General features: G+C 38.5%; 2 protein-coding genes across 3 annotated transcripts in view; one reads left to right on the top strand and one right to left on the bottom strand.

Annotated features, from left to right (window-relative positions):
- LOC131432900 (uncharacterized) overlaps window positions 1-24,645 on the top strand; it is a 669,773-nt gene that overhangs the window by 284,731 nt on the left and 360,397 nt on the right. The window lies entirely within an intron of this gene.
- LOC131428586 (uncharacterized) lies at window positions 4,215-8,882 on the bottom strand. Its single transcript, XM_058592632.1, has one exon. It carries the CDS (start codon window positions 8,880-8,882, stop codon window positions 4,215-4,217), a length of 4,668 nt encoding a protein of 1,555 aa, XP_058448615.1.

The raw sequence follows: 24,645 nt of genomic DNA, 5'->3' as shown, positions 1-24,645 counted from the left end.
GCAAAATGCGCCGAGAGCGAACGAAGTGTTGTACATTCAGTTCTGCCGCGGTGCACAAATGCGCAAACGAGTTTTTGTGAGAGCAGCTCTTCGCCTGCGCCATGGTTGTCTTCTGAGAATGAGAACAAATTTGTCTCAGTGCAATAAAAAGTGCGCATAAGGTCTGCTGCTACTCTGTGTAATATACAGTTTCCACAATTTAAAAAAATAATCGCAATTTTAGTTTTGTTACCCATTTTTTTTTATTCACGGTGTTCGGTTTTTTGATTCACAATTAGAAATCTTGATTCACATTCTCGTGCGCAAAATGGGCTTATTTCCACCTCTGCTATAAAGATTACTTCTCTGCAAATCGGAAGTTAAATTTAGTGCAAATCTAGAATAATTTAATTAGCTTTGTTCACTTTTCGCAGTGTGAACTTCGTACCAACCGAGTGCAAATAAAGCCAACATTTGGCTGCTACGCGTTCGAGAAAAATGTTCCGAACAGCGTTCATTATCGAAGATAATATCACAATTATACCCTCCTGAAAGCCTAGAATAAATCTCCTATCGCATTTTGATAGTTTATATCTTTGAAGTATATAAATCCGAAATGAAATAATCAACATTAAAGTTCCGTATTCTGCTATTTTTGCAGCCGTTAGGACTGCCCATTTGTCATTAAGCTGCAAATCAAAGCCCTTCATAAAATTGCTTCAGTATTGAAGCAGTCATGTTGCTGGACAGATGAGAAAAGTGAACTGAGAGCACTTCCCTGGCCTACTGCGTTAGTAGAGAACGTTCGTTTAGTGCAGTGTTCGCAGTGCAAGTTCTGTTTCAGGGCGATGAAATTTAGTTGCAGTTGCTGGTCGTTTGCATTCGAGTAAAATTCACCGAAATGTAAACTACAGCGAAAAAAAGTCAACTAATTGGCTTTTCTGAGGGCCACAAAGTTTTCCCAAAGGGCTACAAAAAATCCTCTCACAAATTGAAATGTGTATCCTAGTCGAAATTAAAATGAATGGTTTAGTGCAAATCCTTTACAATATGATCAATTAAGAATATCGTTCGCATCAAACAAGTGCAAATAAATTCGACGTTCAGCTGCTTTGCATTCTACAAAATACACCGAACAGTGTTCAATATCATAGGAAATTCACAATTCAGCACTTCTGTAAAATGTAAATCCGAAATAAAGAAATCAACCGCAAAATTCTGTATGTTGCTATTTTTGCAGCCGTCAGGACCGCCCATTTGTCAGAACATGAAAACGAAATCACATAAAAAGAAAACAAAAATTGCTTCACAATTGAATCGATCCGCACTGTGAGCAGTTCTGCTGCAAGATGGACGGAAATAGTGAAGCTTTCTAGCCACGGGACAAACGAACGATGTTGATCTATTTTGATCATCGTTCATACCGTTGGATTTGTGAAGTGCACCGTTCGCTTCAAACAAGTGCGAAAAATACATCGAAGTATGAACACAACGAGAACAATATACATATCGATCATTTCTAAGAACTATAATCTGACCATTTTCAGTGTCTCCAATGCAAATCAAGCAAAGCGTTAATTCCATTGCCTCATACTTACATTAATTTGAATGAAATTATTTAAAAAATCATCAGAATAAGTATCGTCACTAACAAACAAAACGTCCAACTTCAGTACGGGTGCCATCTTAGCGCTGTAGAGGAAGGCTCACAAGCAATTGGCAGATTTATTTTGTGCGCTGTTTGCTACACGAGAGGCAACCGATTTGTTCGGAATTTTACTGTTCATGAGATTTAACTTGAAATGAATGATTTTGAAGTAACTCAATTTACCAAAGAACAATCCGCAATTCAATACTAAACTCAATGTATTTTGCCTTTGTACGTGTTCATACTTGAGCATTCAACCGATTTACACTATGTGCGGTTCGTTAATGGATTTGTAGTCCATTTAGGTTTTTGCGTGCATTAAACTAATTGTTCGCCTTATTATTGTACTTTATTTAAAAAAAAAACCTTAATCTCTGCAATGTTGTATCATTTCGCACTGTGTGCAGTTCTATCCAGGAACAATTTTTATTTCGACTTTCAGTTTTGGTTCTTTTGTATTTGAGTGAAATTCAGTGAACACCGTAATACATTAGAGAGGTAACATGTAATGTAGTCATTGCGGTATTAGCAATTTATATAATAAATAGCCCTTGTTAAATCTTCAAAGCCTCAAATGATCAGAATACCAAAAATATAATGAACGTGTTCGAAAAATTCGAACTATCTGCAGAATTTTATGTATCACTATCTGCAGAATTTTATGTAGGTCAGAATGTTTATTTAGCTCGACAGTAGTCCCACGTAAATCTCGGGTTATTTCATTGACATTACCTACTCCAAGTTTTTTTGCAAACAAATTTAGTCGAAAATTAACAAATCGACAAAAAATGGTTGTTCTAGTGAAGCTCACAAAATTATTATTTTTACGTTTCGTCTTTGACTCATCAGTGCAGAGCAGTTCAAATTGAACTGCTTAGTGCTAAACTCGGCAGTTCAATTTGAACCGCTAAGCAGACGTAAGTGCTCTCCACTGATGAGTCAAAGACGAAACGTAAAAATAATAAAAGAGGTTATGTGCCCTAGCACAAAATTTGGCTAACCCCTAAATGTCACCAAATCAGTTTAATTTTCGAATAAGAATACTGAAAAAATTACTTATCGAACTATACACTGAAAAATTGATTTTAAAAATTTGAAGAAAAATCACAATGGGCATTTTTTAGAGAAAAAAGTTCTTTCACAAAGATCTTTTTCTTATCCAGCACTAATACTTTTATCTAATGTCGGAGCAATAAGGTATTCGGTACAATAAAGTAATTCAGAATTATTCCAGAAAAACTGAAAGCTCTACCGAGATGTTCGGAAAAGACCGCTTGTGATGATTGTTTTGGCGAAGGCACTGCAGTTTTCTATATATCAATGTAAATCACAATTGGTTTCAAGAAGAAATTGATTTTTTATCTTATGTGAATGAAGTGCAAGACATCCAGTTGAACAAAACTAACAATTTCACAAGAACACAGTTTGATTGTTCGAAATGGCGTACATGTATTGCATATTCGATGGTAGAAGTCTATTCCTTCTTTCGTAACCTTTGGTACGGAATGTAACCACATAAATCGCTGATAACCTATGATAATAACACTGATTTCATGAGATTACTTTCACGTTCACTGCAGTAAGTTTCGTAAATCTGACAAAAACACGTCAATGAACATTGTTGTATAGCGGTTGAATGCTCAGCCCAAACTCCATTTACTTCGCTTTATCAGGAATGGCACACTCGGGTTCTACAAACCTAAACTCAAATAAAGGCTGTTTATTTAAGAGCTTGCTGATTTAAAATTTAAATGATACTAACCCCAAATTATGATTTTTATCAGGTGTACAACATTGCTTCTGCCGTTTTTTTCCAAAATTAAAAGCTTCCATCTTTCCCGCAATTTTCGGATCCCGGCTCGAAAAAAGGAGTCCTCTTTTGACGCTATCCATGAAGCAATCCATTTTTTTAACTCTTCGAAGGATTGAAAATGTTGATCTGCCAGGTCGTGTGCCATCGAACGGAATAGGTGGAAGTCAGAAGGGGCGACGTCTGGGGAATACGGCGGGTGTGTCGAGACTTCCCATTTCAGCGTTTCCAGGTACTTTTTGACCACTTTTGCGACGTGAGGCCGAGCATTGTCATGCTGAAGGATGACTTTGTCATTGTTCGAGACGACACTAAGAAATTTTCGACGACAAGGTTCGCGAGTGGAAAGGAGTTTTTTAAGCTCTTTGACTGTAGGCGGATTAGGTTTTCGGACTAATGACGACAACGTTGTGTCCGATCCAAGCTATTTAATTCAACTGACTGGTTTATAATAGACAACGCGTGGCCGACTGTGTAAGATCCTAACAATTGGAGACAATATGTTCTTCAACTCAGTTTTGTTATCTATTGTTACGTATAGTGTAGGGTGGTTGTTTAGTAATGTAAGTAAATAATTTTAACAATATAGTTTTAGGGTAATTCAAATAATCGTAATTCAAATAATTGTAATTCAAATAAAATTTCCAACAAAAATAACTTTTAGCAAAACATATTTAACATGCCGGCCACCTTGAAAGATATTTTCAACAAACATAATCGATTTTATTGATAGTTCACAGCATTCAATGGTCGACAAACTCCTGCTTGTTGAGTTGTTTACATACCATAGGTCACGTCTTGGTCGGGGGTTGATGACGGACACGCTTCGATGGTTCCTGGATCTATCTCGATCGGTAAAAGGCACAATTTCGTAATCGGACGTGTTACTGGTTTGGCTACACCGGCAATCTTTACAGTTGCAACTCGAACGAGGTTATCATCTCCGAAATTGACAGAAATTACTCTGCCCATCGACCATCTTCCAACTGGGAGATTGTCATCCCGAATCAAAACGATGGAATCTTTCAGCAAATTTTGATTCACCGTAGACCACTTGTACCGGAGCTGCAAGGTACACAGATACTCCTTGCTCCATCGTTTCCAAAAGTGTTGCGTGAGACTTTGCGTTTTCTGCCAAAGATCCAAACGATTTTCTGGAATGTGCGCTAAATCGGGTTCAGGTACGGCTAAAAGCGGTCGTCCGATGATGAAGTGTCCTGGAGTAAGTGCTTCTTCATCGTTCGGATCGTTGGACAGTGGAGTAATTGGTCGCGAGTTAAGGCATGCCTCAATTTGCACAAGCACGGTACTAAAGGCCTCATACGGCAGCTGACTATTCCCAACTATTCTGCGAAGATGATGCTTGAAAGACTTGACGCAAGCCTCCCATAACCCACCAAACGTAGGGGCATGTGGTGGTATGAAATGAAAAGCAATTTTTTGGGTACTTGCTTCTAGTACAACAGCATTTTTGTGATGCTGCGACAGGAACATCTGTCGAAGGTCTTTGAGTTCCCTGTGAGCTGCAGTAAAATTTGTTGCGTTATCACAGAAGATGGTATTCGGCAATCCCCTGCGCGCAATGAAACGACGAAGTGCCGCGATGAATGCAGCCGACGTGAGATCCGACACGAGCTCAAGGTGCGCTGCTTTGACCGCCAGGCAAACAAACACTGCAACGTATGATTTTACAGGAGCTCCTTTGCGTGTGCTTGGTTTGAGATACACTGGTCCCGCAAAATCTATTCCGACGTATTGAAAGGGGTATGCTCGATTAACCCTCTCCGGTGGTAGCTGTCCCATTAGTTGCTCGAGATTCCTGGGCCTGGCCTTTGCACACGTTACGCAGCTGTGTACTACTCGCCGTACCAGATCTCTACCACGCAATGGCCAAAACTCGTGTTTCATGATTGCTAATGTAAGCTGTGGCCCGCCATGCATGGTTCGCCGATGAACAGATTCGGCGATCAGTAGCGTTAATGGATGTTTCACTGGTAATACTAAAGGGTGCTTCCTATCGTAGCTGATCGATGCATGTTGTAGCCGGCCACCAACACGTATCAGGCTGTCTTCGAGGATTGGGTGAAGAAATCGCAAAGTCGACGATCGAGGTACATCTTGGTTGGCAGAAAGAGATGCTATCTCAGGGGCAAAGCACTCTTGTTGAACAACGCGTACGAGTGCTAACATAGCTTCACGCATTTCGACAGTGGATATCGGTCCCAGACGAGAAACTTTATTCGTTGAGCTGTTGTTAGCGAACATTTCGAGCACTTCCTCCGACATCGAGTCGTGGACGGGTACTACCACGGTTTCAGGCCAAGGCTGATCGACAGACGTTATCCAGTTAGGCCCGTTCCACCAAAGAGAGCTGTTGTACAATTCCGAGACAAACATTCCTCGCGAAATTAGGTCGGCGGGATTGTCACTACTGGGAACATGTTTCCAGATTCCACTGGTGGTCAGCCTTTGAATTTCCGCAACACGGTTCGCAACAAATGTTTGCCATTTAGACGGCGACGAAGCCAGCCAATGGAGTACGATGGATGAATCGGTCCAGAGAAATACTTTGCCGTTGTGTGCGATGGTGTCTGCAACCATTTGGGATAGATTTGCTAAGAGAAGGGCGGCACAAAGCTCAAGACGGGCGATGGACTTGACCTCCAAAGGAGCTATCCTTGACTTGGCAGCGAAAAGCCGAACTGTACAGTATCCATCATCGGTGATCGAACGAATATAGACGCAGGCGCCGTAAGCTTGTTCAGACGCGTCACTGAATCCGTGCATTTCGACGATTTTTGGTCTACGGAGCGACAAAACGAAACGAGGAATACGAAGTTCTTTCAATTCAGGAATTTGGCTTTGTATCTCTTCCCAAGCGATTTGATACGGAACGGGCAGGTTGGAATCCCACGATAACGTTGTCTTCCATAGCGTCTGCATAAATATCTTGGCCTTTACGGTTGCTGGACCAAGTAATCCTAACGGATCGAATAGGCTCGACATACGGGACAGTACGGTGCGTTTTGTATACGTTTTAATTCTTGGCCATTCCGGAATTTTGCAGCTCAGAAAATCGGAAGCTGGTTCCCAAAGTAGACCGAGAGCATTTACAGACGAATGATTGTCAAATTTTAGCAAAGTTTTCGTTTCTCTCTGCGATACGGGAATAAGATCGAGAATCTCTTGAGAATTAGAAGAGAATTTTCTAAGCGGGAAGCCAGCCGACTCTAGCATAGCAGTTACTTGAATGCACACGTTCTTTAAGGTTTTGAGATCGTTGGAACCGGTTAACATATCGTCCATGTAAAAATCTTTACGAACTACTGGCGCAGCGAGCGGGAAATTTTTAGCCTCGTCCTCAGCAAGCTGCTGAATTACCCGAGTGGCAAGAAAGGATGCGCTGTTGGTTCCGTAGGTCAAGGTCCGAAGCTGGAATATTTTCAGCGGAAACTCTTTAGACTCCCGCCAGTAGATTCTTTGTAGTGCTTGATCAGAAGGATGTACCAAAATTTGGCGGTACATTTTGGCGACGTCCGCACTCACCACAAAAGCGTGCATCCGAAATCGCATGACTATTGAAATTAGCGAATCTTGAATCGTTGGTCCCACTAAAAGGACATCGTTGAGCGATATACCAGATTGCGATTTGCATGAAGCGTCAAACACGGTTCGTAACTTGGTGGTCGAACTGTTCAGTCGTAATACGGCGTGGTGCGGCAAGAAATATTGAGGGGACAAATCTTCCTCAGCTGGTGGAACTTCTTGCATGTGACCCAGCGAGATGCGCTCTTGGATAAACTCGTGATAAAGTTTCTTGATTTCGATATTTGAATCGAGTTTACGCTCTAGCGATAGAAAACGTCGCTGTGCGTTGTATCTATTGTCATGCAGCTGTGGTAGTAATTCCACTCTCTTAGGTAATTTTACGACATACCTGCCTTGAGCATTGCGTATAACGTTTTTCTTGAAATGTTGTTCACATTCAAGCTCCGTAGGCGACCAGTTGTTGGGTGACGCACACGATTCCAATTCCCAAAATTTTCCCACCAAGGCTTCCAGCTTATCGAGGCGGCTTACATGATACGACACAAAAGATGCCTTCTCATTGGTGTTTTGACATTTTCCAGAAATGATCCATCCGAAAACTGTCTTTTGTAGAACAGGTAACTTTTCACCAAAGTCTATTTTACCGTATTGTAGTATATCTGCAAAACACTCATTACCGACAATAGCGTCAATTACGCCTGGAGTGTTGAACGTCGGGTCCGCAAATCGAACATGACGTGGAAGCTTCCAGCTGGTGACATCCACTGGACGAGAAGGCAACATTCTTGTTATCGAAGGTAGAACAAGAAACGACATTTGTTTTCGGTATGGAGAGCATCGCGATGAAACAAAGGCGGTAACAGCGCGTTCGATTCGAGTCAAGCTTGTACCGATCCCAGATACTTCAGTGGAACAGGCGACAGATGCGAGATGAAGTTTGCGGTATAATGCCTCCGACATGAAATTGCACTGTGAACCGCAGTCCAAGAGAACTCGCACTTGATACGTCGTCCCATTACAATCCTCAAAGTTAACCAGTGCCGTCCAAAGAAACACTATTTCGTTGGGTAGATGTGATCGAGTTGTTAAAACTTCAGGTGGGCCTGCCGCAGAATCGGAGCTTGCGAAATGCGATGAAGATATGGGAGCCGCTCGAGAGGCTGCCATTGAAACTGCCATTTGCGATGCCGATGATGACGGGACAGGCGAGGTTTGGCTGGGCAGGCATGGTGAACGAGACGACGATGACGACGACGACGGTGCTTGCGATTGAATGTAACCAGCTGTGCCTTGAGATTGCTGTGTATGTAAACCATCGAGAGGGGGTAAATGGAGAAGCGTGTTATGCTTGCGATCACATTTTCGACAATTGGACGAGGGACAGTTCTTGCAACTGTGAGCCGCTGTTTTCAAACAATTTAAGCACAAGCGATGAGTTTTTGCGAAATCGAGACGTTCATGCGGCGATAATTTCCTGAACTGTCCACAATTCCCGAGAAAATGACCTTGACCACAATTAAGACACGATCGAGAAGTAGGCTCTACTGCGACATAAGCAGCGGCGTTTGATTTTGGTTTGAAATCTGTCGGTCTATGAGTCATCGCTGTGTGTTGGGGTGCGATAGTCTGAAGCATTCGGGCGTAGTCCTGTAGGAATCGTATCATGTCAATGTAGAGAGGCATTCCATCATTCACTACTCCGTCGTCTCGAGCTGGTTCTCTGGAAGAATATTGCTCCCATTCTCGCAAGGTACGGTTGTCCAAACGCAGGCTCAACTGGTAAACTAATATCGAACTCCAGCGATCTGCTGGTTCCCCGAGGCGTTTCAAGATGGAAATATTACGTTCGAAACTATCGACCAAAGATAAAAGCGACTCAGAAGACTCTCGACGCATTGGCGGTGTGTCAAATATTGCTTTAACATGGCATTTTATAAGCAATCGTTTGTTATTATAACGCGTGGTCAAGGTCTTCCAAGCTAGGGAATAATTGTCGTTGGAAATCGGAATAGTATCTATCACACGCAAAGCATCTCCCTTTAAACACCCTTTAAGATATTGAAATTTTTGGTATTGAGCTCAATTGTGCACAAGAATTAACTGCTACATCAAAACTGTCACGAAATGCTTGCCAGTCTTCTAATTTTCCACTATACTCAGGCAATTTGAGCTCCGGAAATTTAACGTGCGACGTTTGTACTACCGATTCATTTGATTTGGTTGATTTTGAGACAGACATTTTTTGTAAAAATGACGAAAGGCTGGATTTGTATGAATAATAACGCTCCTCGACATCATCCATTATCTCGTCGTAATTTTTAACCGCTGTATTCGCCGAAAGTGACTGAACCATCAACACTGCTTCGCGAAATTCATTAAATAATTCGTCCAATCGAGCCAACCTAACAGAAACCTGTCCCGAGTCATTTTCTGCAGTATATGCCTTGACGAATTCACCGATCTTTTTTATCGATCTACGCGCATTTTCTGCACGCCTTTGGAAAATGGCGATCCTTTCATCGGAATCGGCCGGTTTCTTAACATCGGTCGACATGCTTTCGTCGAAGCAAAAACTCGCTCGCGTTTCCGTTGAAAATAATTTGGAATGGACCCACCTGAGTTTTGAGTGCGTTGAACAAGAACAACTTCGATCGCTACCAATTCGACGGCAAAGCTAACACGTGCTATAATCTAAGCGACAGCACGAACAATGCACAATAGCCTTGATGACCTTGAAATTTTGATATCACTTCACTAATTTAGCATTCAAGCGTTGGCTCAATCACGAAATTCGGGAGCCACAATTAATCGTTTAATCACTTCCAGGATTTATTTTCATTCGTTTAACAGCACGAAATACTAGTCTTGCACATATTTTCAGTCCACTTTTTACACTCGTGAAGCCACGTTTTTTCTTTGTTTCTGAACTCAGAGGATTGCGGTCGGCATCTTATTCACATGTGGTTCTATTGTTTCACTTGCACTTTGTTATCACGGTGAAAATTGTGTCGACGCGCAATCCGGCTCGAAGGACCATGTTCGAGACGACACTAAGAAATTTTCGACGACAAGGTTCGCGAGTGGAAAGGAGTTTTTTAAGCTCTTTGACTGTAGGCGGATTAGGTTTTCGGACTAATGACGACAACGTTGTGTCCGATCCAAGCTATTTAATTCAACTGACTGGTTTATAATAGACAACGCGTGGCCGACTGTGTAAGATCCTAACAATTGGAGACAATATGTTCTTCAACTCAGTTTTGTTATCTATTGTTACGTATAGTGTAGGGTGGTTGTTTAGTAATGTAAGTAAATAATTTTAACAATATAGTTTTAGGGTAATTCAAATAATCGTAATTCAAATAATTGTAATTCAAATAAAATTTCCAACAAAAATAACTTTTAGCAAAACATATTTAACATGCCGGCCACCTTGAAAGATATTTTCAACAAACATAATCGATTTTATTAAAAATCACATGACTGCACTGCTAGATACAGCTTTAAAGTCGACAAAGGAAAGTGTGTTCTCGACACTGCAAACCGTGACGTCAGAATTTTCTACAAATTTGCGAGACCTGAGTAACGAAATAAGTCAACTCAGCCAGCTATCACTTGACACAGCAACCTGTTTACCTAACAATCCGAATTCTATGGTCGAGTTGGACATTCTAGAGGAGTTGAAGTCTTTATCAACAAATATTGCTGGAATTCAAATTGCTGTATCATCATCATCGACACCCGACTCATGCCCCAGTTTGGATGACGAATTGAACTGTAAAAAACCCGACTATTCTGGATGGAGTTTATTAGGCACCAAAAAAGTATGGAAAGCAGATTGGAGTGAGTACGACGCACGCCAATCTAGGTTCCGACGTCAGCAAAATGAGGCTGACAAGTCAAGAAGGCGCAAAAAGCGAAATTCAAGAAAAAATTACAATAACAGATCCAATATTCTTCCAACGCATCATTCATCTACAAAACGATATTGTAATAACATTATTAATCACAACATGAATAATAATTGCAATAACTATAATAACAACAACTATAATAACAACAACCACAACAACAGCCGAAATAATCTTCCACCTGATAGAATACTTCTTGCTGCAGCTAAGGATCGATTTTCGGGACCACCAACAAATTACAGACCTACAATTAATTTTCAAAGAGGACCGACGATTAATCCTTATCGAGAGCACAACCTGCAACTAACGACGCCGAATCAAATGTCTGCTGAATGTTCGTCAACTGATACGTGCGTGGCGTGTCGTGCTCAACATTCGTGTTTTCTACAATTTTGACGCATTACCCAGAAGAAGAGAATAATGACAATATTATCATAAGTCAACAATCATGTTCAATAAGATCTCCTCATCTAGCGTCGTCGACAGAAATCGTAGCATATTGTCAAAATTTTAACCGTATGAAGAGCGCACTTAAGATTAATGAAATCCATAAAAATATTTTAGGGTGTTCGTATGGAATTATTCTAGCAACCGAAACTAGTTGGGATGATAGCGTTAACAGCACGGAAGTCTTCGGAAACATTTACAACGTTTTTAGAAACGATCGTGAGCTCCATACATCTGATAAAAAATCGGGGCGAGGTGTTCTCATTGCTGTTTTAGCAGAATTTGACGCCGAAATGATAACCACTACGAAATTTAAAGAATTTGAACACGTATGGGTAAGAATTCATTTAGCAGGTGAAACACATATTTTTGTTTCAGTATATTTTCCTCCTAACAATGCCTAAAAAGCCACATATGAAAAGTTTTTGCATGTTGCTGATGAAATAATGACTAAGCTTCCATCGGAAGTTAAAGTTCATATATATGGAGACTTTAATCAGCGCAATATCGACTTTATTCAAGACGCTGAAAATGATAGCATTTTACTACCTCTCGTTGGGGAGAATGAAACACTTCATTACTTATTCGACAAAATATCTGGTTTAGGTCTTAATCAAATTAATCATGTAAAAAATCAGCAAAACTGTTATTTAGATTTTTTATTTACTAATATTCACGATGATTTTTGTGTAATAGAATCACCAACTCCATTGTGGAAAAATGAAGTTTTTCATACAGCAATCGAATTCTCAATATTTATACATCAGATTAATAGACCCGACGACTACGAGTATGAGGAGATTTTCGATTACCACTCAGCAAATTATGATAGTATTAGTCGTAAGCTACGAGAAATAGATTGGCAAGAACTCCCTAGAAACGAAGGAAATGTCGAAATTTCAGTCGATATTTTCTACGCACGGCTGTACGACATAATAAATGAACATGTCCCATTAAAGAAAATTAGGCGACAAAATAATTCAAAGTATCCTGTTTGGTATAACGAGCATATTAGAAACCTAAGAAATCGAAAACAAAAAGCTCAAAAAAAGTACAAAAGAGAAAATAATAGTGACAATTTATCGAATTACATACACATCTGTGACCAACTAAGTTTAGCAATTGATACTGCATTCAAAGAGTATAACTCAAGAACTGAACAGGAAATAAAGTCTTGCCCAAAAAAATTCTTTAGTTATGTTAGAAACAAATTGAAATCAGAAAACTTTTCGTCAAGAATGTATCTACAGGAAAACATTGGTAATAACTCACAAGAAATTTGTAATCTTTTCGCTAAATTTTTTCAACAAATCTATACGAAGTTTTCTGAAGATGACCGCGATCGTGAATATTTTAATTTCTTTCCAGAGTTTACTGAAGATATCAATGTAAATCAAATCGAAGTGCTAGACATAATAGATGCCCTAAACAAATTGGATGTCTCTAAAAGTGCCGGACCTGATGGGATTCCACCCATATTTATGAAAAAATTAGCATTAGATCTTGCGACCCCTTTGTGCTGGCTTTTTAATAATTCGCTTCAGTCTGGAGTTTTTCCAGATACGTGGAAAAACTCTTTCCTTATACCAATTTTCAAAAATGGGAAAAAAGCAGACATATGCAACTATCGCGGGATTGCTATTCTTTCTTGCATTCCGAAGCTCTTTGAAGCGATCGTTAATGACAAACTGTTTAGTCAAATAAAAAATAGAATTACTCACATGCAACATGGATTTTTCAAAGGACGTTCCACTACTACTAATTTGCTTGAATTCGTCCACTATACCCTGACCGCTATGGACAAGGGAAATTACATTGAAGCTCTTTATACAGATTTCAGCAAAGCATTCGATCGTGTTGACATACCCATGCTTATGTTCAAATTACAGAAATTGGGAATTTTACCAGGTCTTCTTAAATGGTTGGAATCTTATCTAACAAATCGTCAACAAATTGTAAAATTTAAGGGTAAAAAGTCGAGCCCCATTCACGTCAGTTCCGGGGTCCCCCAGGGATCTCATTTAGGTCCTCTTTTATTTATCTTGTTTGTAAACGACATTACCTTTCTTTTAAAAAAAATAAAAATTCTAATATACGCAGACGATATAAAACTATTTTTAGAAATAGAGAAAAGTGAGGATGCCAAGGTTTATCAAGAAGAAATTCTTTCTTTTAATACATGGTGTAACAAAAGTCTTCTTCAACTAAATGTGAAAAAATGCAGTAGAATAACATTCAGTAAAAAACGAAATACACCTGACTTGATACTTACTCTTGGAAGTCAAACAGTTCAAAAATGCGAAAGAATTAGGGACTTAGTAATAATACTAGATTCTAAAATGACTTTTGTTGACCATTATAATACAATCATAAACAGAGCCAATAACATGCTAGGATTCATAAAACGATTCTGTTACTGTTTTCACGATCCGTATACAATTAAAACATTATACATTGCCGATGTTCGGTCAGTACTATAATACTGTAGCTTAGTTTGGTCACCTTGCTTAATCACATGGGAAGATCGAATTGAATCAGTTCAAAAACAATTTTTGTTATTTGCACTTCGTAAATTAGGTTGGACAAGACTTCCTCTTCCATCCTATAAAGCCCGCTGTATGCTGATCAGTATTCAAACATTAAAAGAACGCAGAGAATTTTCAATGGTCTCATTTGTAAATGACATTGTCTCGAATCGCGTAGATTCCAGTCAACTCCTGTCCGAACTAAATTTTTACATACCATCTCGGCCTTTAAGAAATCGAAATATTTTTATTACAAACCACCAGCAAACAAACTATGCAAAAAATGGGCCAATAAATCAATTGATGGCTGTATACAACAAGCATTCAGAAGCAGTCGCTTTCATTATGTCAAAAAACAAACTAAAGCAATATTTCAGTTCTATTCGGTAAGCCAATTATAATTATTTAACTCATAATAAATTATACATTATTTAGTGATCTATTTAGAATAGTTTACTAATTTAAGACGATTATTGTAATTATCCCTATGGTCTACTTTTGATTGACGACAAATAAATAAAAATAAATAAATAAATAAATTTTTTAACTGGTGCTTCAGTCAATGGCGTCTATGAGGCTCCATTCATCAAGCCTAAACACAGAAAAACAACAACAAAAACTAATGCTTCTGTGGGCAGTTCTGCTGCGGGACATCCGCAGAGCCAGTTTCACTTCAAACAACAGCAATTGCGTCATCTTGCTGCTGGTTGTTTGCGTTGGAGAAAAATACAACGAAAAGTGGACAACGATGGGGAACATTATACAGATGGCTCTAAATGTTATCTAAAGAACTATAAATATCACTTCTCTGCAAAAAGGGGCAAACATCATCAGTTCGGTGCAAATCTAGAATAATTTGATTACCGATTTGAATTTTTTTATTCAATAATATAATTTTTAAGGCACACAAAATAACTTCTTGTGACAAGCTCTACAAGTCATTCAAATCTGAGATGGTGCCGCCAACATTTATTCGAGTTAGTGCGAAATTCAACCTTTAAAGTTGAATTAATTCGCACGGTGGGCAGTTCTGTAAAGGATCAATTTTCGCACCGACCCACAGTGGTTCGAATCAATAAAAACGTGGACATAAATCAGTAGCTGCCAAACCGTTCTTTAAATGCATATAGTTGCTTTTAAGAAATTATTTACAAATATATACCGCGTAATTTGATTCTATCCTTAATTGTTCATGGCCTACTTTGACAAAAAATATAACCATAACTTTTTTTTCTGAAGAGATAGAAATTTTTTTCTTCGACAAACTTTTAGAAAAATTAAAAATAATTCACTTTCTAAGTGCAACTCGATGGAACATTTTTTTAGGCCATTCCAAAGTTAGTTTTGGTTATTGAATTATGACAACCCCCTTAAAACTAGTTTTCTAATCAATGTTTCGAATTATTTTTTTTACGCATAATTTTGTAGAAGGTTGCATAGGTTTATTCTTTTCTGAAAAAGTTATACATCATTTTACCTATTTTTACCTAGGAAACCTTGTACCGAAGCGAAATATGCAACTTAATGCAGCAAACTTTTACAATACTTTTAGGAAATTATATTCCTAATCCAATTTATTTTCCAATGAGAATATCCTGAGTACTAATCGTGTGACTCATTTTCACTATGGCCATGCTGAAACCATGAATGGTTAAGAAACGGAAGGCGTCACGCGTCTGCTATTTCTGTAACTCACTTTTGCTTGAGCGTAGAGATGGGAAATTCGCTCCTGAGCTATTCCAGTGAATCGAATCTTTAAAGTGAGCTGATAGCTCACAGCTCTTTTTAAAAGAACCGCAGATCACCAGTTCACCGCACTGGTAAGCAGGGATGCCAGGTTCACAGAGTAATCTGTGTTCCATAGATTTTCAACCTTATGCACAGATTTAAAAAATGGTACAGATTTCTGAAAACGGTAACAGATTTAAACAGATTTTGAAATCGATCACAGATTTTTGAAATTGATCACAGTTTATCACCAAAAATTACAGAGCGTTAGGAAATAGTGAGACCTTTGTTTGCTTACCAAAATGATTCCGATTAGTTATTATGGAAACGGGGAACCGTGCACAGATTTTTTACAGACAGGTTTTTGGCTTGATCACAGATTTTTTTAAAAAATGATCTCGCATCCCTGCTGGTAAGGTGGAAACAAGCTACAAGCTGAACTAATTTTCGGCTCTTGAAGAGCGAGTTATAAATGAGAAGAAATGTGTGCATGAGCTTTTGTTCGTTTTTCCAAATGTGTATTTCTGTATAAAATGTTCAAAACGACGTATTTAACAATGAGAGATTCTCTTTGTTTACTTTCTCTTTTGATTATTACGGCACTCTTAGCAATCCTTCTCTTCAATCATTTACCGATAATAATAACTAAAGCTATCATCTTTTAATCTGCTCTGGAGAAATTGCCGAAAAAAGCAGGAATATTTCGCAATAATCGAAAGAGAAAGTAAACAAAGAGAATCTCTCATTGTTACATACGTCGTTTTGAACATTTTATACAGATTTATCCTTCTTTAACAGATTGAATGAGTCATTGTCAATAAGAAATCTTACCTCTCACTCAGTAGGCTAAGGTAAATTCAGGGATGCCACTTTTGCAGATATTCTCAAAAAATCTCTTCGTAAAGGTTTGTATTTTTGCAAAACTTTTTCATATTTTTATTGGAAAACATTTTTCCATTTTTACCTTTTATATATATAAAAAATAGGTATAGAATTCGCTCAAACTTTCGAAAATTTTTCCGAGGCTCGCAGGGCCGAATGACATATACCAATCGATTCAGCTCGACGAACTGAGCAAATGTCTGTGTGTGTGTGTGTCTGTATGTGTGTTGTCAACTAAGAGGTCGAGATCTCAGAGATGGCTGGGCCGATTTTGATCAAACTAGTTGCAAATGAGAGGTCTCCCCGTCACCCAAAACGCTATTGAATGGTTTTGAGATCGGATGTTTACTTTTTTAATTACGAAGTTTTATGTCAAAATTTTCAGTTTTTTGACAGTATCTGTCACAATTGACCTTGAAAACAGAATATGTTTTCAGACTTAGATTCCACACGATAATACCTATCCAACAAGCCATAGATTGTTAAAATCCGTCCATTTTTAACGTAAATATCGGAATTTTTGTGTAAACGACTTTTCCCCCTATTCCAGCAGTAGGAGTTTTAAGCGCTGTATGACAAAGCAATGCTTGGGAGCAACGGAAAACACGATTTTTTATTCTGTTACATACAATTGTTTCTAAGTACCAAAAAGACTGTGTACAGCATCCTTTTCCATGACATTTAGCCTCGGACCGATTTTAGCACGGCTTGTTTTTGGCAACATAATCGTTCGAATATGACATATATAAACCAGATGATGGCAGATTTTTTTTTAATTATATTATTTTAAACTACTTACAGCAATAAATGCTGGAAGAACATAACATCCATATACCATTCGAATCAGTTCGTCGAGATCAGCAAATGCGTGTGTGACAAATAATTTCACTCAATTTTCTCGGAAAATTTCTTTTCTACAAATTCAGATTCATACGAAAAGTCGTATGCTCCCAAACAAAGTTCCTGAATTATGTTTGGTTCCGACCTCTGGTTCCGGAACTACAGGATGATAAATGAAACGAAATCAAAATTGTGTAACTCATTCTACTCGTAGATGGCTGAACCGATCTAAGATTCAAATGAATTCTAAGAATCATCTAAGATTCAAATGAAAAGTTTCAAGATTTTATAAAACATTTTGCTCTTCAGCCAGATCCAACATTCGGTTTCGGGGATACAGGGTGATTGGTATAAAAATGTCTATTCCACATAAATTAATCAGGTTTATCGGGTTAGCAGATTTGGATAGCCGATAAAAAAATTAACTTTTTGTCGATTCAGAAGGCACCTAAAAATTTAATTCGTGCTATGATTTCTCAAAGATGTCTTCACTGATTTTCAAATATTTTGAAACAAATGTAAACTATACAGCTATTCAGGAGAATTTATCTGGCTTCGGCCATACCGATTTTAGAATTCCGGTTCCAGTATAAAATCGTTTTTCAAAGCTTAATCGTTTTCTCAAAAAAGCCTAATCAAATATCAGAAACAAAAATTCAAATTAAAATAAACTTATATACAAAATTAATTAATTTTATCCACTTATGACTTCCGGTTCTCGAATAACATGATGATGAATTTTTAAAATTCAAACCGATATAGAAGATGACAATCCCGAAAAGCATCAAAGTTGGACTCAAAACTGTTGTAATTTATTCGTCATATGGCCATACGAATCGGTTTGGGTTATGTTAGTTTATACCCAAAGCTGGTTCCTGAATACCGGCTCTGGAAGTACCTTAAATTACCGTAAACTCTAAAGTGGAACTTACATATCATGGCATCTTTAATCGATTATCACACTTCTAGATTTAAATTCGATCCGATTTGCAGTTTCGACATTACAGATTAATGAGTGATTAAAATCTCAAATTGTCGCTTAAAACGACGGTCATTAAAATAATGTCATGAAAACTTAAACACCGAAGAATATTCATGCAAAAAACACATGCAGATTGGTAAAAAAAAGGTATCATCTCACTGCTAGGTGGATTAAACACGTTTTTTAATATGTGTTGAGATTTTGATAATTTTTCGGATTTTCAATATTTAAAACCCACTTTGAAAAGGCCTAAAAAATTTCATCGAGTTCCACTTAGCTTTTTATAATATTGTTAATTTTTAAAAAAGTAAACAAAATAAAAATCCCAACAATTTGCTTAAGTTGCGCGTGCAAGCATGAGCATGTTTATGCGTCTTTACGCGCACTTTGTAGTAGATACTTAGGTAATAGAGGAAGATTCTACGTAGATAAATCCAAAAAAATTGGTTTTAAAATAAAGTGAATATATCTCAAAAAATATTTTTTACACTATTTATATCTTCAACAAAAATACTTCAAATGTTTTCTCTTCAAAATGAGATAGAAAAAAAATTTTTTTTGTGAAAAAAAAATTTTATTCGAAATTGGTGCTACCCCCTTAACAAAAATTAAGGTGCCACTTTCAAAAGAAGCGTAATATAATCTTGTAAAAGTTCTTCGAAGACACGTTAGATCTTGAAAACCAGTGAAAGTCAGTACAGACTTTTGACCGTTTTTTTCCAGTTTTGGACCACTGTGCGACCTTCAGCATTAAGACATGGAAGGAAATTACACTGAACAGTGGCAAACTTCGGAGGAATAATACCAACAATGGTACGATAATATTATTGATAACAAAAAACAGCCCTTTCTGAGTTTTAAAGTCTTCAATTTCAGAACCTCAAAAAATCCGACACGAGCGCAATCGGAAAATTCTAAATATCAACTGCAGGAATTTGAGTAGTGTTAAGACACATAATTTTTATTTTGCTTGACTGCTGTCCTATGCCAATCTCGTGGTTATTTTTCCTGATATTGCCTACTCTAAGTAATTTTTGTAAATTGTTCTGAGCTTTTTTTAATAGAAAAAATTGAGCCATCTTTAATTTCGTCTAAGGTCCCTACTCCTGAAAGAAAATTTAATCCTTTTTCAATGATTCGAGCATGAAAGGATCATGCAACGAGTTTTCGTAATTATCTAAACTGTCCATGGAGAATTTGTATCAATTTGAAAGCCTTGTTTCAATTCTAGCATATACCATATTGTTACTGCTCAAAATTTCTTATCTAAAACAAGATTACAAATAATAGCTTGTCTAATTAACACACTGAAATATTGATAAACCCGGAGAAGCTTAATGGCTTTCGCTTCGTAGCAGATACGGGTTTTACTGAGAGAATTTCTAATGCGAGGGGGTAGGTCTTTGGCCAACCATCGGCGTCGGTTGCGATTTTCTCCGAACCAAACATGTCTTCGTTCGCGTTCAGGTGGTGCTCGTGCCCCACATTCACTCCAGGTGAAGCCGAGGTCGAAACAGTCGAGGAATGAATTATTCGTAGCTTGATAGCTTCCCGACTAATTTGAATTACGAAACTCGTTTCAAAACTTGCCACCGTCCATCAAACTGGCTGTCAGTTTGCCAACAGTCGAAAATATCCTTCCAGATGTTGGTTGGGGGGGGGGTCGAGATGGTTTGCCCATTCGGGAACAGTAACATTTCGTGCGCGCACGTGGGAAAAGTAACGTAACACTACTGGTGGGAACAAAATACATGTATAGATTTTCCTTTTCGTACCAAACCATGCCCTAGCTCTTTCAAACCGATCCTTCGATTTATTTCGCTGACGGGGTTCCACCACGCTCCCTGTTCCGTTACCGCCCGGCAATGCGATGTAAGCTTTCCGCGCGAGAAATGCAGTTACTGGTCGTGTGCAGCTTCAGCCGGGTGAGGGAATATAGCTCCGCTGTAGAGAATGCTGTGATGAGGGGGAGGGAAGGGGGGAGGAAAGGAGAACTGTTATACAGCGGTTTGTAGCGTTTCGTCGCTTCTGGGAAAAGCTGCTGCACGTATGAAATGTTACAGCATGGAGCGAAGCAATTTCGATGAATGTACGACTTTGTTAGGGTGGTTGTTGGGAAATTTGAACGAACCGGCACGCACGACGCATTTCGTGTTGTGTGCGTAAATTTCACCCAAATTCAAGTAATGATTTAATTTTTAATTTTGTAATACTAGTGATAGCAAACAGAAAATGTGAACCACACTATCACCGAATTGTTGTACAATCCGAATCTATTGTGTTCTGGAGTAAATTTTCGCGTGTGTGTGTGTGTGTGTGTGAATGGATTTTATTGGAATGTCAGATTGAAGCCCCGAACATTGCAGTTCTCAGTAGTCTTCCCGGAATGAGCTCTGAAAGGAACTTAATTTAACGGCAACGATGTGATGCTGCTGGGTAGATCATGATTTCAGTTTTAATATGGCGCTACTTGGGAAGCCAAGTCCTATAGGTATGTGTGTATTTGTTAGTTGCCATTAGTAAGAGGAATTATTCGGACCGCAACCGTTCGCGACCAACGGGTTTGTGGATTTGGCACACATTTTGAAAGTTGAATTATTTACTGCACCGATTGTTCTGTTGGCCGCGCTGGCAGTGAAGTGAATTTCCGAATGTTTTGAGCTCGATTTGATGTCTTCACTGTAATCTCCAGCCGACCATACTAGCCTTACGTAACGGCGAACAACCCATTTGGCAGTGCACGGTGGAAAGCACGAACGACAAAAGCACTATGTAAATTCACCGAAAAAGTTCCATAAGTTTGCAAGCATTTCACCGGAGAGTAAAGCCGGTGCCGTTCTTCGGATAGTCCTGAACATAGAACATTCAGAAGTAACGTCCGGGAGAGCCGGAGAACCGTGCGCGTGTGGGGAGGTGGTGGGGAGGAGTCCCAAGATAGGAAATAACAGCGGCAAAAAGTGTATTATGAAATATTTATGGAGATGGAGCTAAAAATAGCTGCCGCCCCTGTTCGGCTTAAAGAAAAGGTGTACAATGCAATTTATGGCACGAGGTTATAGGTGAGCACGGAAAAATTACATTTCAGTGGCGTGGGTGGCGAAAATGTTCTCGTGGAACTTTTCCTCTAGAACAGCAGCTGCAGACATTCACCATGCAATGCGAGTGGCCAATAACGGGTTATTTTTACCGTTACTATATATCAATTGCTGGTTTCTTCACCATTATTTTCTCCTATCTGAGCTCAACAGTTAGGTTCACTATAGTTAATATCAATATTAAACGCGGTTATGTAATCAATTAATTAGTAGATAGGTTCGGTTTTGATTGCGTAAGAACGGGTTCAACCGCACGGGCCAAACTCCGATTCTAGAAATTAGCAAAACGAGTCGTGATTTTTTAACATAAATTTAGGCGTATTTTTTTGAATAATGTAGATTTCAAATATGAATTAAATGAAAAGAAGTGATAAACAGACTTTCACGCGATGCATTCATTTTTTTACTTTAACTACTGTCTCAAATGCTATGCCTTTGAATAGAAGAAAGGCGGGTGGGTCATGTCAGAGACATGACTGGTGGACGTGAATTCGAATAAAACTGGCAAATACTTCCTCAATGCTTCCGAATATCGAAAATCGTTCGTATTAGTTGCTTGATTGTGCCAATTTTGCAACTTCTTCCGCTTCGCTTCCAGAATTATTCTGGTGCATTTTCACTAAAATACGACTTATTGGCGCCAAACATACTCTGCCACACAATAAAATAACAGGCGGAACAGGGCTATGCACTAAAATTTTAAAAATACACAACAGTTTATTTAAGAATAAATAAACCATTAATTTAAAAAGCTGAAAAGTCCCGGACCTAGCACATAGATGGCACTAGTTCTATTGTAGTCACCTTTACTTCAGTCAATACTAACCTTTAAAAAACAGCTATTAAATTTCACGATATTCTATTCATTACTTTGTGAGTTATTGTGCTAAGAGTGACGCTACTTTTGTTATTTTCCGAACAATGAATCAAAAACAATTTCGTATTTTACGTTTTTAACACTGCTTCTTGGTGAGAAAAATACCGTTCAAGTAAAGCAATGGCTTGTGAAAGTATTATGAACAGGGCCGGTGAAAGAGGTGGGTACGGTGGGTAGTAACAGATCGGCTGAAAAGTTCGTATCGTTTCTATGAGAGGGCGCCACTACAATTAAATCCATACCATTTTCAGTTAGTACCAACCTTCAAAAGATACGTGTATAAATTTGACAGCTGTCTGATTATTAGTTTGTGAGATATTGCATTTTGAGTGAAGCTACTTTTGTTATTGTGAAAAAAATGGAAAAAAAGGAATTTCATGTGTTGATGAAACACTACTTTTTGATGAAAAAAAGTGCCGCCGATACCAAAAAATGGCTTGATGAGTGTTATCCAGACTCTGCACCGGGCGAAGCAACAATTCGTAAGTGGTTTGCAAAATTTCCTACTGGTCATATGAGCACCGAAGACGATGAACGCAGAGGCTGTTACCGATGAAAACGTGAAAAAAATCCACAAAATGATTTTCAATGACCGTAAAGTGAAGTTGATCGAGATAGCTGACACCCTAAAGATATCAAAGGAACGTGTTGGACATATTATTCACGAATATTTGGATATGAGAAAGCTTTGTGCAAAATGGGTGCCGCGTGAGCTCACAATCGATCAAAAACAACAACGAATTGATGATTCTGAGCAGTGTTTGGAGCTGTAAAACCGATTTTTTTCGTCGATATATAACAATGGACGAAACATGGCTCCATCACTTCACTCCGGAGTCCAATCGACAGTCAGCTGAGTGGACTGCACGCGATGAACCGAACTCAAAGCGTGGAAAGACTCAAAAATCGGCCGGTAAGGTTATGGCGTCTGTATTTTGGGATTCGCATGGTATAATTTTCATCGACTACCTTGAAAAGGGAAAAACCATCAACAGTGACTATTATATAGCGTTATTAGAGCGTTTGAAGGACGAAATTTCAAATAAAACGGCCTCATTTGATGAAGAAAAAAGTTTTGTTTCATCAAGACAATGCACCGTGTCACAAGTCGATGAAAACCATGCTGAAATTGAACGAATTGGGCTTCGAATTACTCCCTCATCCACCGTATTCTCCAGATTTGGCCCCCAGTGACTTTTTCCTGTTCTCAGATCTCAAGAGAATGCTCGCTGGTAGAAAATTTAGAAGCAATGAAGAGGTAATCGCTGAAACTGAGGCCTATTTTGAGGCAAAGGACAAATCGTACTACAAAAATTGTATCGAAAAGTTGGAAGATCGCTATAATCGCTGTATCGCCTCTGATGGCAATTATGTTGAATAATAAAAACGAATTTTGGCAAAAAAATGTGTGTTTCTATTAAACGATACGAACTTTTCAGCCGAACTGTTTCTACCCTCCCGAAAATTCCAAAGGTGGGTAATTACCCACCTGAAATTTCTAACGTAAAATAATAGTAATATTAGTATCATTTACAACAATAAAAATAGTTTTATTGTAACTGATTGTACCTTCAACCAAAGGGGTCGAGTTTAAGCATCTCATTCATGCAAATCACTCGAGTCTCTGGTATGCCGGAAAGTACCGAGAAAGGTCTTTTACCATTTGCTATACGAACCGGTAAAAGAAAAGTTACCAGAAGTTGTCAGTTTCTACTTGCGACAGCATTCTTATACACATTGAGTTCTTCACTGTATGGATATTTTTCTCAATCTCTATACAGCTAGTTGAACATCAGAATGAAAGGTTTGTTCGAACTATTGCTTATGCCCCCCGAGTCTCCGCGTGCTGGCTGTTTAGCCTAGGTTGTACGCGGTATTCAGTAGCGATGCACTCACCGCTACCTGATGGAAACCCATCATGCTATTTTTACTTTTTCACTATGAGAGATAGTGAAGAATTAATTGTGTACGAGAATGCAGCCGCAAGTAGAAAGTAACAACTTCTGATAACTATTCTTTTGTCGGTTCGGATAGTAAGTGGTAAAGGCCTTTATCGGTACTTTCCGCCATACCAGAGACTCGAGTGATTTGCATTGAGAAGATGCTTAAGTTCAACTCCTCTTGCGAAAGTTAAGTTAGTAAAAGATTTCAGCTTGCTAAAATCAACCTTGTCACATCTCGCTTTTGCATTCTTTATCTTCACATAAACGAAATCACTCAATATCTTTTGACGTAGGATTGCGTCTTTGTTTTCTATACCGGGGTACAAATTCAAAATATAGAAGTAAAACCATACAGACAGTGGTTAAGTTTTGAACATCTACAACTCAACCACGAACAATGTCTAATTCTTCCTGTTTTTCAAACCATTGTCA

Source organism: Malaya genurostris, chromosome 2, assembly GCF_030247185.1.
Source record: "Malaya genurostris strain Urasoe2022 chromosome 2, Malgen_1.1, whole genome shotgun sequence".
NCBI classification, from domain to species: Eukaryota; Metazoa; Arthropoda; class Insecta; order Diptera; family Culicidae; genus Malaya; species Malaya genurostris.
This window is presented reverse-complemented; position numbering and strand designations above follow the sequence as displayed.